At 35.7% G+C, this 18,079-nt stretch overlaps 1 protein-coding gene across 2 annotated transcripts; it reads right to left on the minus strand.

Moving 5' to 3' along the window:
* Nucleotides 1–423: 423 nt before the first annotated feature.
* Nucleotides 424–15,285, minus strand: LOC133851069 (putative lysine-specific demethylase JMJ16). 2 transcript variants are annotated; one of them, XM_062287373.1, is made up of 12 exons: nt 15,267–15,285; nt 12,926–13,495; nt 12,739–12,810; nt 12,301–12,378; nt 11,657–12,175; nt 11,244–11,468; nt 10,566–10,727; nt 7,330–7,698; nt 5,205–6,564; nt 4,995–5,098; nt 1,835–2,032; nt 424–992 (listed from the first exon to the last, which is right to left on the minus strand). In XM_062287373.1, the coding sequence occupies exons 2-12, from the start codon at nt 13,238–13,240 to the stop codon at nt 621–623; spliced, it is 3,774 nt and encodes a 1,257-aa protein (XP_062143357.1). In that variant the 5' UTR covers nt 13,241–13,495; nt 15,267–15,285; the 3' UTR covers nt 424–620. The 2 variants fall into 2 exon arrangements, with proteins under 2 accessions (XP_062143357.1, XP_062143356.1); XM_062287372.1 differs by lacking the exon at nt 15,267–15,285 and adding an exon at nt 14,460–14,998.
* Between the last annotated feature and the right edge of the window lie 2,794 nt (nt 15,286–18,079).

Genomic DNA, 18,079 nt, shown 5'->3' on the forward strand with positions numbered 1-18,079 from the left:
GTAGCAGCCAGAGTCACAACTGGTAGCATTCCCACCTCTCCGCCCCCTATCCCTTCAATTCGAATAGTTAGTGATAAAGATCCACCTTGATCTTTTTGTAAATTATAACTATGTATTCGTTTTAGTTTATGTTTCTTCTTGTTTTTAGCCTTCCGTCTGTCAAGGCTTTAGTTCTATAAGTTCTCCAATTATCTATAAAAAAAAAATTTTTTAAAAAAAATAAATAAATAAGTGCATATCATCACCTAACCTACTAAGACTGATCCTTGCAATAAAGCTCAGAGGTCTATAGAAATAGAAACCCAAATATCTAGCGCATGGAACATGTACCCCTTCCTAGAAGAGGGTGGATACCCCCTCAGAAACAAAAACAAGGGTATCCTCAATGTAAATCACTGCTACAAAAAGCCAATATGCACAAAATTTCTGTTAAATATAAGCCGTTTCTTTCTTTTTCTTTTTCTTATTTCCTTTTCTTTTCTTCATGTTAACCTTGGTTAATGAATTGCCAGGTTGAGTACAAAGTACGTGCAACCTGAAAGCAGGTACTGAGTATTTACAAAGTCAAAAAACTGTCGTAGGAAGTTTGGTCTCAGATACTCATGAGACCAAATAATGAATCATCGAGCACGATTGTTAATCTCTTCACTAAGAAGCTGAGACACTAATCCTTGGTCGACTGTTGGCCTAAGAAGCTGAGACACTAATCCTTGGTCGGCTGCTGGCCTATTATGACTTAAAATGCTGTATAGTGTGTTCAATTCTTCTTGGTTTGCCTTTTTGAACAGGCCCCTTAGCGTTGAATCGACAAGAACGGGCCCGAGATGATTTCTGGGGGCCCCTTGATCATTTCTTTCCTCAGACATCAAATGGGAGTTTCTGCCACTGTCTTTGTGTTGAGAAGTTTGTGGAATTTGCACTGGAGGCCGGGAGTAGGGTCGGGAGTCCCAGTACTCAGTACAGATTCTACTTCGATCCATTGCTTCTATGGCCTGTTTAAAGATGGCAACAATAAGGTTCACTTTTTTCTTTTCAAATTTGCTATGAATTGAGAAAACTGTCAAAACCAGAGAAAAGCAAAAGTCCGTATAGTAGACGGTGATCTAACAATTTAGATACCGAATTGTAAACTTTTTAATTTTTACTAACTTGCACTAGGTGGGGGATTGTCAAATTTATGTACATCTTTTATTTTCATTCCCACCACTTTTTAAAACAAAAACATCCATGGTTGGACACTCAAGGCAAATCTTAAAAATCAATACAATATTTTGCACACTAATTTCTCCAAAAAGATATGCAACTAAAGAACAAACAAACACTTCATTTTCATTGACAAAGGAGTTTCTACTCCTGTAGATTATGACAGGCCTCATAATGTTCATAGAGGCTTATACCAATCCCCTTCCACCTTTCACCTCAACATAATTTTGGTTCTCAACTTACAAAGTAAAAAGATATGCAACTAAAGATGGCCCATAGTCTTCAGAGAAATTTTTCAGACAAAGGGAGGAAAGAAAAAAGACGGTTTTCAGAGAGCATAGTATTTATAGAATTTATGCATAACAAAATCACCTATTCATTTTAGACCTAGGGATAGAATTATTAGGGTATAACCTCAAAGCTTGTCCATCTTTAGAGGTTTCCAAGATTAATCACCAAAAAATTATACTAGATCATGAAAGGAAATCCCAAGAGCAAGAAATGAAAAGTACATTGTCGTAGAAATATAGACTGCATATTATAAGCGTTTTAATAAGTAAACAATGGTAAACTGCAAACAGGCACTTGCATGACAGTGGAAGTCAATAAATCAGTTCCAGCTGTATTTTACCTGCACTATTTCTGGTGAAGAAAATCCAAACATTTCAAAGCCATCAAGACTCCCAGGAGGCTGTAAAGGAGGAAGGTTTGTTCTTCCTAATTTATGTTGCTTTGTGATCTCTTGATTTACTCTATCTCTCACCATTTCCCAGCACTTAGCAGCAGAGATGTGAATGAATACCTCTCTAGGGCACTGCTCCAAGGAAACCTTAAGAAAAAAAAGTAGAGATGAATTCACTACTGCTAATCAAAATTGCAAATTTCAAAAATATTTTCTTTTTTGTGATAAATAATTTCCAAATTTACATAAATGTAAAGAACGGGGAGGAAGATAAGGTCATGGTTTCAAGATCCACGGGGTTGGGTGCATGTAATGTACCAATCAAAATAATATTCTCTTTTTTCTTTTTTTCTTTTTTTTAGGTGGGGAGGGGGGAGGTTGGAACCAATTCAGTCTTCAGATAAGGAAAACCAAGGCTGCTATTACATAAGATGGCCTGACCATCACAACTTTCCCTAAGGCTCCATTTCTCTAGACACAAATAGTTTTGAAGATATTTTGTTAATATTTTCACCCCATACAAGTGCAGTAAAGGTACAGCTTCCAAGAACAAGTAAATGCTTACTGGGGCAGGAAACAAAAGAAGAAAAGGGAAAGACATAACTGGCTAAGAGACAAAGAGGCTAAGGAGCATAGGTAAGGAAAAGCTCTTCAAGAGTTGTTTCCAAACAAAGAGAGTAATGATAGCACCTAATTTTTTGGATTCGGCAGTTTGATCTATGATTTATCATTCGTGGATGTTGATAAGATCCACCCATTTAGATGCACCTAAGGATGGCATAGCCTTGAAGTTAAGGACAAGGCTTGAATGAGTTTCCACCAATCCAGCTTGGGCTGATGTTCAAGGAATCCCAATCAAAAGGGCTGTGCTTGAATAAGCTATATGACTCAGCACCAGAAAGGCTGTAACAGACATCAGCTTTAAAACACTTGTAATAGTCCCATAAAAGTGCAGTAAAGGTACAGCTTACTAGTACAAGTTTTCAGGCTATTTTATATATGTCAGACTGCTCAAAATGTCAATTTTTTACTACATTTTACCAAAGATGTTAATTGCCTTTCGTTTGGTCGCCAATTGTCCCAAAAGTAAAATTTAAACTGATAAGAAATAGTGGACTTCTTTGGCAATGCTTTATAGGGTAGCTTTTTGCTTTTTAGTAAAAAAGCAAAAGCATTAACAAACTAAAAACACAAAACACTCAAATCTATTTTCACATTTATGTCACATAACAACCAAAAGTAAAAAGCACCATCAAAAAGTTTGTCAAACGAACCTAGTGAATTTAATCATTTAATTAATATTTAACAATTTGATTATGTTTACACATTTTTTCCCACCGGAAAAAGAGCTTTATATGCAATTATTCCTACAAACTCCAATGTTTTTATATAAACCAAAATCCTCAAAGACACCCATATTAAAGTAAAAGTGTTCTCCACAAACAAGATTTTACATCTGTCAATGGACCTAACCAAAGCTTCTGGCTATGTAACGCTGAACAGTACTAGAATTGTTCTGATAGCATAAGACAGTAGCAAAAATTAAGAATTGAAGACTGAAAAGGGAACTCAGGAAGAGAGAAAATAACGATTATAGAAGAGAAAGACCCTAGTCGCCCATGGTGATTCTCCTGCATCACTATGAGCACATCAAATCATGCTTAACAAACATATCTTCTTTGTTTATATAAATTGTCATTTCTTATTAAATCTAGGAAAAAGAAGAAAAAAAAACACTCTAGGGTCTCAAATCTTTTCAACATTCAAAAGATTAACAAGTCAAACATGAGGCTAAACCATTTCTTGAGAACTTCTATAAATTTCACTAGGAGCTACCAATGTTTAGAGGATAGAAACAAGCAAAACTAAAAGATTTTTTGAGAGAACCTTTTTCTGAATAAAAATGCGAGCAATATTGTTGAAATAGACATGCTTAAAGCACTTAAATGCCAAGAGAAAAGCATTTTTTAAACTTAAAGCAAAGTGCAGTACAAAGAACACACTCGGCTTGTGGAAGCACCAAGGGCAAAAGGCATGTTTTATTATCTTCCGTTAAATATGTACTTCAATTAAAAAATAATCATTGATCAGAAACCAATTAAGAATTACCATTAGTTACTTAAATTGGATAAAGGGGGGGCGAGTAGACTGTAGCCTCCATGGCTACAAGCAGTTATCTTTAATCCTGATCGGCTGACCTTTCCGATCCCGAAACAAATATACTGCGGCTCTTTTTTTTGGTCATTCAGATGAAAAATTCCGTGAAGACGATGAGAGAACACTCTACTTGGACGTAACCATATTAGCACCTTACCCGTTAGAACACCAATCAAGAAATGCCTAGACAAGCCCGCAAAACAGGGAACCCTTAGGTGTTTCCTCAAGACTAGTAGAGTCATAGCCTGACCTCAACCCCACCAAGGGCATAACGGTAGGAAGTTGGTGCGCAGGAATTTGGCGTGAGTTTCATCCCTTTAGGATCGCACCCATGGAAAATTGAACCCCTGTGCGATGCTAAAGGGATGAAACTCATGGGAGTAAGCTTTGCCACTAACCCAACCCCTCCGGTGGTTGAAAAACCATGTGGTTGAATTTGATGATTTCCATCATGCTTGTGTATATTTGTAATGCAAGAAAAATAAATTTTGTGAAGTACAAGATAATAGTATCTATTGTTATGTTTAAATTTCATTGGATGATGATTACCTTGCTGCCAATTGATAAGTTCAGTCAAATTTATTTCTAGGCATTCTAATAAATTAAATATCCTATACAAGAGCTAGAATTATGGACCTACAAGCTTCATGCAATAGGACAATGCTCTAACTATTTGAGCTAATAAGCTGAATAAATCACTACTTTGATTTTCTTAAAACTTTTTTTAATTGTATATTATGGTTTTGAAAAATTACCATGTATTCCAATTAAAGAATGTGCACTTTACTTCAATCAAAATGTGCTTGCACATTGCGCTTTGTGGCTAGGCTCCATGAGGCCTTTGTGTCACATGCATTTTGAGCTTTTGATAACAGTGAAAGCAAGATCAAGTATAAACCACCAAGAATACACCATAATAGCAATTTTAGGCAACTAAGGAAACTTCAATTACCATGAACAGAGGCCCATCCCGTCCTGCATCAAGAATTTCTGAAACATAATAACACATATTTGTTGGATCCAACAGATTTATGTACCTAACCCGGCTCCTAAATCCTGCACCAAGCAGAATAAATAAGCATAAGTACATGCTCCCTTTTTGTAATTGAGCCAAACATCAGCTAGTTTCATTGTCTTAGCACAGAAAATGCATGCAACATACCTTTCGGAAAAATGGCCTGGCTGTTACACCATGACTTTCCAGAAAGCACAACTCCAAATACCAGAGGTTCAACATTGCAGTTGATCCTCCGCACCACCTTGGCAATGCGAGGACCCTTTTGGCGGAAATATCTGTCCAAATTGTTTGAGGTACAAGACGGGTTTCCAGTAATAGGTCTTATATTATCCACTAAATTTGAGGTGGCATTTATTCCCATCTTTTCATGCTTATTCTCATTCTTCGGTGATCCACCACCAGATGCTTGTGGATTTTGAGGGTAACTCCCAGAATTTGCCATATCATGTTCACTGGTCTCTCTTGTAGTTGAGTCTTGAGCTTTTCTTCCTAATTCTAAAATGGTAGAATCTACATGGCAAGACAAGTTTGGTGGATTAGATCCTAGAAGGGGCTCACTACTTCCTTTATCTCCATCTTTCATTTGCATAGAATGAGGTGAACAATTATTCCTTTCTCCATATGCTGAACTGGCATCCTTTTTTTCACCCATCACCGCTGCGTCTGTAACAGGGGCAGTCAAGATTCGTTCATTATTATAATTACATAAGCTTGCTTTATAATCAGAACCTGCCAGCCTCCCAGAAATTTCTAAATGCTTCTCTGAAGACGTTTCCCTTTCTTTTTCTGAAACAGACTTCTCAGTTTCATCACCTTCATCATCGCTAAGAAGGATAACATTATCATGTTTCAAGACTGAAGGCTTCTTCACTCCCAATTCCTCTGCAGCCAGAAGAGTTCCAGCATATGATGTGTCTTCTAGAGACAATTGGCAAACAGGATTTCTTAAATTGGAAGGCAAAATAATGGATTCTTCTTTCTTTAACCGAGAGTTATGGTTGGCCATCTCAATTTCATGAGAACTATGAAATATTGATGATGCCTTTCTACCCTTCAAGACTGATTCAGCTTCTGACATCTTCTTTTTCAGTAGAGAAATCTCATCATCTGTCCCAGTTGAGTTCTTCACAGCCTCTTTACCAACTGGCAGCATTTTCTCCTGGGACACATAAGAACTCAGGGCTAGTCCAAGATCTAGTCTTGCCCATCTGTATACAGCACTTAATTTACCTTCCAATGCCTCAACAAGGATATTTAACTCATGGGCATCATAGCGAAAAAGAAAATATTTGGAACCCCAAGCACATGTACAGAACTGCTTTGCATGATTCAAGCATGCATATTTATCTGGGGAACAATGACAACCTGCTGCAGAAAGGTGCAAATCAAAAAGGCATACACTGCATTCCCTCTCACAGGTGGCATCAAAATTGCTCTCCATCTTTATTGTCTGTGAAGAACTGGATAGACATTCCCTCGTCACACATTCCATCTCAATGCGTGCCTGGCCAAGAGAAACAAATGAAGTCAAAAGGGAAAATACCAACAGGAAAGTTGTATATAACCGTTGCTCATATCTGCAGATGAGCTGTATTATTGTTAACAAATAAAAAATAAAAAATTGAGGGGTTCACAAATTTTTCATCGAATCTAGAATTAATAAACAGTTTCTGTTGAAAGACAATTAACAATCCAAAGACTACCAACAATTATGAATGCTGTGAAACTGCAACCTTGAATTACTCCCTACAGCATGTGGGTGAGCCCTTTAGGATCTAGAATTTAATTTGCCGAATATCATGTAGGTATCAATTCCTAAATGGTAGACCAACTAATTTTCTTTATTCTTTTTCAGGTAGATTAATTAGTTCAATTTCAAAGTTTTTTAGGTTAACATCTATCAGCGGATTATTCCTCAACAATCCATGTTCTGAAATGAAGAATGAAATCAAATTGTGGGCTCAAACCCAAATCCAGGCACCCCAAAATCAAAAATCCAATAAACAACTTCGAAAATAAAAAACCATTATTATATTATTTTAAAACTTTCCCAGTATTATTATTATTATTATCATCATCATCATCATCATCATATCATTATTATTCTAAAACTTTCCCAGTGCTATTAATTTTATTTTGCTATTAATCCCTTAAATATCTTGCTGAATTCTATTTCAAACATTGTCTTCTTAAGTCGAACAAAATTTGAAGAAATATTTCCAATATCTAAACAATCCCAGTCAAAAAAGAATTAGAGCCAATGTTGTACCTTAAGTGATTTGGATAAAATCCCATCCTTTCCACAGACATGTTTCCACCTCAAGTTCTCCAAAGTATTTTTCTTCAGTAAATTTAGTTCCCATTGTGCTCTAACCGCTTCCCTTGCTGCCCCAAGTAGCAATTTATCATGGGAAATTGAAGTCTTTCTTCTCTGCTCACTGTATAGCTTTACAGCAATCTGCCCATGGGGCAGCCAATCAACTGGAGCTACATTAACGGCCTCAGCACAATTGAAGCCAAGGTTGAACCCTGCATGATATGCTCGAGGGAAGGTCAGAACAAAGTCCCCAGGATGCTGAATACACCTATATACAGGTACCCCCTCAGATTTCAGTATGGAAGGGGAAAGCTGTGTAACCTGCATGAGAAAATCAGAAGTTCAAGGCATTGCAGAAGGCAATATAGGTGGATATAGACTTAGCTCAAAGAATCAAAATGTTCCTATTATCAAACTTATGCTATCTTTTCAAAATGACCGAGCCCAATAAGGAAATTCCAGTATTGCTATCTCCACGGAAATATAATAAGAAAATTTGGAAATACTTCTTTGCCCCTCCTCATGGCCACCTAACTAGGGCTCCATTTTTTGACTCTTTCTCCAGAAACTATACCGAATTCATTAAAACAGAAGAGTTGTGCGCCATTCACAAACTAACAGACACTGGATTCCCATTTAGAAACAGAAAAGGACAATGGGCATGACCCAAAGATGATATACTTTAGGCTCTAAGCCTTGTAAGTAATATAATAATTACAATCAGTAATAGCATATATAATGCATTTCCTAGTGTACTAATCAATATTAAAAACATACCGCAAGATGAAAAATCAAAGAATGCATGAATAGAGGGACGCCATTAAAAAAAATAAAAAAAGTTAGGTCCTAAACACAAGGACTTCTGCAGCTAATACAAAAATTGCCTCCAAAACTTTTCCTTTTTTTTTTTTTTTATGACGAGGAACCCCTCCAAGGCCGGGTCACTTCATGTACCCACCCCTGTCAGGTAAACCTCTGACCTGCGTAAAGCGCCCCCTCCAAACAAATCGGGTAATACTCCGGCTTAGTCGGCAAGCTGGCTCCAAGGAATTATTTACACGCAAGGTGATTCAAACCTTAGACCTTATGGAACTACCACAAAGACCAAGGCCCTTACCAATTGAACGAACCCCTTGGGGTTAAAACTTTTCCTATTTCTTGTCCAATTCATGTGGTGAACACAGCAAGTCTACGGGTCTACTTGCTTTTTGCTAAACTAATTCATAATTTTTGCCATCGGATTTCACAAGTTTGATGGTGTTTAATCATGCTTTCCTAGATAAATGGTTGTGGAGCTATAGGCTTGAGAGAGAGGCTTGGTGGAGAGTAGTGGTAGACTCTAAATATGGCAGTTTATGGGGAGGGTGGTGCTCTCTTGAGCCCGCATGAGCCTTTAGGGTGGGGTTGTGAAAGAATATCATAAAATAGTGGGGAAAATTTCTCCAACTTTACCAAATTTGAGGTGGGGGATGGTTTCAAGATCAGCTTTTGGCATGACCAATGGTTTGGGGAAGCGGCTCTAAAGATAGCTTTCCCAGTTTTATATGGTCTTGCTTGTGCGAAGGACGCCTCTACTACGGCTAATTTGGAGTTTCTGGGCAATTCCAACCAATGGAACGTGAGCTTCACTAGGGCGGCACATGATTGGGAGGTAGATGTCTTTGCCTCTTTTCTCTAGGCGTTACATTCAATTATAGTGAGAAGAGGATGTGTAGATCAGCTGTGGTAAACTCCTTCCAAAAGAGGATTGTTCAAGGTCAAATCCTTCTGTTGCTCTTTGGCTTCTTCTGAAGCTAGCTGCTTCCCCTGGAAAAGTGTATGACGGACTCAGGCTCTTTTGAGGGCGGCCTTTTTTGTGTGGTCAGCAGCTCTAGGCGAGATCCTCCCCTTGGATAATCTTAGGAGGCGGCACGTCATCGTGATGGACAGATGCATGTCCAAGAGAAATGGGGAGTCCATGAACCACCTTCTTCTTCATTGCAATGTGGCTTCCACTATTTATTATGACTACTGGTGGTCCTTTGGCAGGCAAAGGAGTGTTGCGGTTTGGAATGGTGCCTACGTGCCTCTTTTGGTATTTTACTTTGAGGACAAGGAGAGGACTATGGGGCAAATTATATCTTTGTTCTTTGAAACTTTGTATCTTTGGACAACGGCGTTTGTGTCTCCTTTGTCGATTAGTTTTAGCAACTTTCTTGTTCGTTTTGCTCTTTCTAGTTAAATGATTCATTTTGTATACTTCATGTGTACTTAGAGGCGCCTTACGTTTTCAATGAAATTGGTTTATTAATTTATATATATATATATATATAAGGACATAGAAAGGATAATAATAATAATAAATAAATAAAAATAAATAAATAAAAAACAGAATATCTGTCACCATTCTCGTACATGAGGAAGAAGCTTTTAGCAGCAAAAACCTTTGGAAAAGGGTCCTTACAGGATCACTATGATATCAAAGAAGTAAAAACACAGAAATTTTCCAGTACAGCACTAATTTCTATCTTGATGCCCAATTTACAGATATGACAGGAGACGAAACCTTGATACTTCTCATTAACTTCTTGAAGAAGCTTGAAGAAGGATATGAAACTTTAGGAAGAAATGACAGCATGAATTCAATAATTTAAACCAGGAATATCCCACATTTTCCATGAAATAGAGCATATATATCTGTAAGTATAAATATTTTTAACAGCTATACAATAATAATTTAAGAGGAAAAAATGACATTATTGCTGTTGGTACTCCTGTATTTTAAATAAGAAACCCTTAGGCTTCTTATCCAGGAACTTGTTCAAAAAACACTGTAACAGACAGAACATAAGAATCTGTCGCTAGACAATTAAACCTTCTCAAATGTTCTTGTTTCAGAAACCAAAAAGAATTGAGCAAATAAGAGATGCCAAGAACACATTACCTTGGAGATGTAGTATAAAAAAAGAATTGGCAAAACAAATTAAATAATCAAAAGGAGTTACAAGCACGTATGTCCAAATAACAAATGCCAAGAACAACATATTGCCTCAGAGACGTAAAATGTACAAAGAGTAGAAAGAACAAATGAAATAATCAAAAGGAATTACAAGCATGTATGACCAAACAACAGCTGAACAAGTGCACCCCAAGCCAGATATTCCAAACACCAAACAACTTTATAACACAGTACAGGAACTTTTACTCACCAGCTTATGAAGTAAGTCAGGTTGTTCTTCAAAAAGGTCAGGCAAATGTTTTCTCATAGCCTCCTCCAATTTACACGCATCCCTACCAGGGGAACCATACCAGATCTTCGGATCACCCCAGTGCAAGTAATTCAACGAGTACAAGTGGTGATCCTCGACATGCTGTTTTTAAAAGTAAAAAAAAAAAAAGTTAGTACTCATCAACCCCAAAACGAAGACATGAGCTAGAGCTGCATGCAAACAGTTGTCATACATTTGTTCTAGTTCTAAACATATGCAGACAAGTTAAGATTCGGAGTAAATTTAACTTGGTCAAGATCCCAAAACTTAGGAGTTTGAAGACTCATTTACTGTTAATTACCTTACAAAATAAATATGCCTTAAATTAGATTAAGTTTATTACATGAACATCAACTAACAAAAATCTACATTGGTGAACACAGAAGCTTCAAAGTTTAAGTTTATTTTAACAAGGAGAGCTCAATACGTTATTCTTCATCCCTTAGCCAGATATATGATACCACCCATGAATGTTATTCATACGCATGAGACAACATCACCCAACTCCCTGGTCTAAATACACATTCTTACACAAAAGTATAGGTTATACACGTGATGGAATGCAATTATTCAGATATTATGAGCTGATGCAGGGGGAAATGAGATATTTAGTCTTACCCAACAAAAGGAGGAAAAGCACATCCCTACATATAACCATGGCACCAGAACACCAGATATGTCACTGCTTTCATAAGAAAGGACAGATCCAGGAAGCCTAGGAAAGTTATTCAAGTTCCAGCCCGATTTTATGTACTTTTCATTCGAAGCAGAACAAACTTGACTGGACATTTTGGGAAAACCGCTGCCAAAAACCCCGGTTTCCAAATCAGCCCCATACAGCACCTAGAAGAATGATAACAATGAAGTTAAGGTTACACACGCACACATGATGAAACATACAATAAACGTATTCATAGTCATACACGCGCACAGGGAGAGAGAGAGAGAGAGAGAGAGAGAGAGGTGACATATGGTGAAGGAAAATTGTAACAATAAAATACTGATATTCAGACTAAACTATAAAATCGTACCTCAATTTCTTCAGAAGGTTTCTCTACCATCCGCCAATATTCACCCTCAATATCCTCAATGGATGGCTCCCACTGCTCTTTGAGCAAAGCAATATTAGCCCCAATATTAGTGACACCTTCAATCTTGCTGAAGTATTGGGCCTTGAAATCATCTGCATATTTCTTAAAATTCTCTAGAGAGAAATCTGGACCAGGTTCAAACCCGAAACTTTCAGCCTCATAATAGCCAGCATCACCGGGTCCTCCACTATCAGTCACACAATCTACCCCCATCCGTGTGCATCTTCTCCTTTTTCTCTTCATATTACTATGAACCTTCAACCTCTTTCTCATTGAATCTCGATTCTGAAGCTTATCAATCCTCTGGACACGTGTAGCAAATTTGGCACTCTGCCATATATTTTTTTCCTTAAGAGGACAAGGAGGTTTCCAGGAAGAGGGAGGAACAATGCGACAGATTCCGTATGGTTCTGCTCTTGGGCGAATGCTAGCTATATAAGTCAAAGTATCCTCAAACTCCTGGAAAAGGGCCAATGGCTAGTTCAGATATCTTATTCCTCCAAAATTTACCAGGTAATAGGAACAAGGATAGAAAACAATTTTTAAATTCTAATAACTCGAATTCTACTAGCAAAGATAAACACCTCTTCAGTTGGGTAGAAGATGGGAGCATCCTCAACATCTGGTCGTGAAGCATCTTCTGGACGCCATCTTGCAGCAACCTGTAACAAGATGTAAACCTTCAATCACAAAATATAGGACCACATAAGGTTCAACCCCTCTGTCATAATTACAATCAACAGTCTATCAGTAATCACAAGAAGCCAACTCAGGGCATGTGCAGTCTTTGGTCATGTTGATATAAAACCAGGAGCAGTTCCACAAGTCACTTGCTAGGTAATATATATAGGTTCTGATTGTAATGATATTTTCTTCTTTTTCTGTTTTTTTTTTCAATTTAATTAGGTTGTAATGCCAATAAGGTGCAGTAGATAATTATAATAATATGGACAAGCCATGCAATTGGTCCAGGCTAAGGGAAATGCTAATAGAAATTAAATCACATAATTATAAGGAACAACCTTTTGGCAGTTACTACACTCTGGACATCCACGGACAACCCCCTTGGGAAGACAAGGCCTTGAAGAAAAATTCTGCAACAATAAATGACATGTAAGTAATGTACAAGTATAGCACTCTGAGAAAAAAATAATAATTCAAGGCCGCTAAAAACACGTAATTATTTGTAATAACCAGAAGGAAATTAACTTGATCAGGCCGCTCAGCATCAGAGTCATCTCCAGAACTGTTATCATATCGTCCATAGTTTATCGACCGTCTACGGCGGAGACACCTTTTAGCCTTTGCAGTATCACTGAAATCAACCTCAGTTTCCATCTGAACAGAATTTGATTCAGAAGCATTTGTGGAGGCCGAACAACTAACCATGCTTTCCATTTCTTGTTTTTCACTATCTTGTAACCTCGTTAAGGTGAAAGAAGTAATTGATTCAAAACCTGGTGGAACTGATGGGAATTCATCATTCTCATCTTTAATGCAAGCTCTCATAAGCTCTGTCCCCATCAGGACCGAGAAACAAAGACAAAGGACAATACTGTTTCCAAATTGTTCACTTCATGAGGAAAGGAATCGATCTAATTTACAGGTCCGATATAATTCTCTATCTTTTGCTTATGACTGAATGTAGTTATGAAGTGACAACTGCAGGATTGTGTCCGTCGACCTCCCACAGGATCTTGCAACAGTACAACTCTAGAAAACCAATCCAATATCCCACAATATCCCAGCTATCTTCAGGAATAGCTAAGAAAATTTAATCTGCAAAAAAAGAAAAAAAATTAATTAATTAATCAATTGAAAAGACCTTTATGCAAAGAGACAATAAAAGGCATAGTACACAGAAAAGGTTTTTTTTTTTAAAAAAAAAAAAAAAGGTTCAAATCCATTAAGCTAGTCCAACTTCATTCGTTATCTAGGATCAACATGATGTATTAATATGCAATTTGCTACTTCAGTGTCTTTCTGATGCCCAACACACAGGCATTCCAAATGTGTGTGTGTGTGTGTGTGTGTGTGTGTGTGAGAGAGAGAGAGAGAGAGAGAGATCAACCATGTCATAGAAAGTTTTGAAACCTCATGGTTTAAGGCTAATCACCTTTTCTTTTCTTTTCTTTTTCTGGCTATACAAGTATTTAAAAAATATCTATCCTAAGAATTACAGACATAAATGATTCACTATTTCCTAAATTACTTTAATTCAACTCCTTAAGGACAACACAAAATGGGATTACATATCATGCTGCTAGCAACATCATCAGCTCCTAAATATTACTCAAATCTGCAATTATAAACAAAAAATAAATAACGGGAATAAGATAGAATCCATCAGGCATAATTTCTACAAAAAAGAATCAATGAGTTTAGCAGTTGAACCTAAGATTTATCAGCCACATTGTGCATTACTATTTTCGTAAAAGAATCAAGTAGTTATCACAAATTATTACCAATTTAAGGACCCTAAATCTGAGAGATGCTTATAAAAATTTGTAATAACAATTTATCCAAAAAAAAAAAAAAAATGTCATAACAGATCATACAAAAAACACAATAATAACACAACTGAATTGAAACCCACCAATTTATCATCACAATGATCAAAGCAAATTTTAATTTTATAGATGCAATCAGACAGAAATTCAGAAAAGGACAAGACAGCTCAAATAATATTATTAAATTAAACTAAAATTAGATTACAGTCAAACTGAATAAAATCTGGGCTTACACGATCTTGATCCAAGATTCTGGAATGCCCAATGAACTAAAAGCAGCTCAAAACTCCATTATCTTCACCCAGATTTTTAAGAAACCACCAAATTTATCACAAATTGGTTCAAAGACGTACTTATCGCCAGAAGATGAATATATAACATGAAAACCCTAATTTCAACTTTAAAAAAATTATAGTAAAACAACAAGAGGGGGAAAATCAATTTGATGCTGCAGATCTAACCCTAACCCTAACCCTAACCGAGATGGTTGAAAATAAGCAAAACGATCACGCTACAGAAGAAAGAATTGGTCTCCAAGGGTACCCACAAATCCGCAAATGACAAACAAGACCCCCACTTCTCAAAACTCCGTCTATGAAATCAAAAAATTCCACCCAGAAACCCTAGAATTACACATAACAGGTTGTATCAGATTATATAACCACAACAGCCTAATTCACAAAGAGATTGGATAAGGGCATATCTGGAAGAAAGAAAAAAAAATTGCGAAGAAAAAAAAAATTCAGAAAGAAAAAAAAATCACAGCCCAAAAACATAAAACATGTCACAGATTTTGATGCCCCTTTTTGATTTTTCTTGGGGGTATAAAAGAACATAAAGACCGTGCCTTATGTTTAATTTGGCTATATAGGCCTAACATAAATGTTTTTAATATAATTCTTTTGTTTCCGAAAAATAATTTGCTAAGGGTAATTTGGGAAATCTAAAAATAGTAATAAAGCCTTAAAAATAGTTTTTTTTTTTTTTTTTTGCCAGGTTTTGCGGGGACACGCGATATTGACGAGAAATTGGGGACGTACCTGAAGAGGAGGTTTCGGTTGCCTTGCGCGTGGAAAATAAAAAAGCCGGATTCGGTTTGTGCAGCGTTTTGTAGCGAATGGGGGAGTTTCCCAAAGCTGGCAAAGCGTGATTCCACGGGCGAAATAGTAACAAGTTGTGTCGTCAGAGAAAGGTAACGAGGAAAACTCGTTCTCTCGCTTTGGTATTAAATACATATTTGCCCTTTTGTGCTTTACGATCTTTATTTTTTGTCTCTTCAGTTTTATTTTTTATCAAATTTAGTACCTGTAGTATATGAAAAGACAAAAATAGTACCTCCGTCTGACTCAAATTTGATTGATTTGAAGGATTAAAAAAGTTATACATGACATATATTATCCTGAAATTAAAACTAGGGAATCATGCATGAAAATAAATAAATAAATTAAAATAATTTGTTTGCCAGTAACTTTATAGAATAAGCTTTGAATATGGGTAAAATTATTTCCATCCATGGTCATTGAAAATAAGCGTGAGAATTGAAAGATGAATAGTTAAATTGGAAGCAAAAAAAAAATTCTTAAGCCCAAATATTCAAAGATTAGTGCTACAAACCAACAACCCTTTGATTAATCATTGTTTAAAAAAAGAAAATTAAGAGTTCGTTAAGACTGTCATCTCAGTACTGTGGGATAAAAATTTAATATATGGGATTACTCATATTTCAATGACAATAACAAGCATCAACACTCAAAGAAAAAAATTGTTAATAGTGCGCAAGAAATAATAATATTTCCTCTCAAAAAACCAAAATTTAATATTTTAAATGGTTTTGAGATGGCTAAAATTGTTAGATAGGCAAAAGTTTCTAGCAGTTTCATACTTGGGTACATATATGTTCAGTAGCTGTGAAAAAATTTCACAAACAATGGTTAACAAAATTGCTTTATGTTGGCCGGAGGATTTTTCTAGCAATATCTCATGTGTTGTTCTTAGGGAAGATGTTATTCCCTAGATCTTGTTTTGTAGGACCAAGTTGTTTTCATGGTTATCGGATTAATGAAGAAGTAGAGATTTTGTTCAAAAAAAAAAAAAAAAAGTTTGAAATGGAACCAAAATTTAATATATAAAATAGTTTTAGGGTGGCTAAATTCATGACAAGTAACATTTTATGACTTGTTTTATAGTTCAATGTTGATTTAATTCGATCACCCAACCATCACAATAGGGCATAAATAAAAAATTGTTTGAATTTAATGAATTATTTATAACTTTTTTGTAATTATTATTATTATTTATATGTTATATTTTTGAAAAAATTAAATTAAATTAAATTATAATGAAAAACGTCACATAGCTCAAGTTGTAGGCTAGCTTAAAAATAATAGTTGTGATTTGAGAATTCTAGAAGATCATGTAGCATAAAATCAAAAGTTTGTTTGAAACTCCACCCCTTTTGTCCAACTTGACACATAATGAAAGAATCATGATTAATTCCATTAAAAAAAAACAAAAAAACAATTGGTTGAATTGGTTGTACATATTACTCAAGAGGGAATAAGTTTTGCAGTTATATTACTAGAAGTCTAGAAATAAGTTTTTAATATGCAACTATATATGACTATAGAATTAATAAATAAATAAAAACTAATGAAATTACAAGGCTTTTAGAATAGGTCAATCATATAAAATCACATATATTATATTATATTCTCTCCTTCTATCTCCTCCTCTCGGTCTTGTAAAGTTCTGTAATAAAATGTAAAATAAAAGAGAATATTGCGGAAGATAGCGGAAGGAAAGAGAGACAAAAGATTTGGGATGGTTTCGCCTTACAAGTCTACATTCATCGTTAAAAAATTGTTCTAAGATCTACATTTTACTCTTATTCAACTTGGTATGTTTACAATACAAATATTACAGTGAATTATAAAATGATGCTCGAGTTCTTCTTCCTTTTTTGTTTTTTTCTTTGATAATTTTACCAAATTTGAGTTTTGAATGTAGACTATTCTCCTCTTACTAGTGAATTCTTATAACGTTTATATGAAAATTTTCCATTCTTTCTTTTTCTCCTTTAATTAGAATCAAAGAGCTTGCAACAATACATAACATTTCAATTTGTAGCCAGAAAACAAGAAAAAGAAAAAAGAAAGAGAGAGAGCTCTCTACACTTTTGTTTTCTTGAATCACAAGTGAGCAAATTAGGAGTAGCACTAAATGGATAAAGATATCTGTTGGAAATAATTCTACTCCCAGTCGAATTAGAGTATTAGTCCCAATTCGGGTTCAATAAGGACTTTTTAAGGAATCTGATTAACAGTCCAACTCTCAGTTTAATATAATGGGGATAAGACTCTCATACCATATCAAGAGTAATGCTACATATCACCCTTGTGTCTCCATTTTGTTCTCCCAAAATTAATGTGGGCCATATAACTCTTAAAATCACCATTAAATTTATGATAAACCACTATTGAATTTTGATCCAATGATGATTTTAAGAGCTACATCAATTTTGAAGGGACACATCAATATAGCATTACTCCCAAATCAAACACCAGACACTACTAGTTCAAGTGAGAGTAGTAAACTTAATTCAAGTTTGACTCCACTTATTTGCCTATAAATAGGCTCATATCCTAAGTATAAATGACAAACTGATTAATTTATGCATTGAACATACTTTTTTCTCATAAACAATCAAACCGGAAACTGTCTCAACAATTTCTTTCAAATTGAGTTTATGTCACGTGTCACAAAATTAGAAGAGACGCACTTTTTTAGTCACGTGCTTCTCACATATAAAAGAGACACATGTCATTTTTATAAATCAGTTTAAAAAAAGTGCCTC

This window comes from Alnus glutinosa, chromosome 12 (genome assembly GCF_958979055.1).
Source record: "Alnus glutinosa chromosome 12, dhAlnGlut1.1, whole genome shotgun sequence".
NCBI classification, from domain to species: Eukaryota; Viridiplantae; Streptophyta; class Magnoliopsida; order Fagales; family Betulaceae; genus Alnus; species Alnus glutinosa.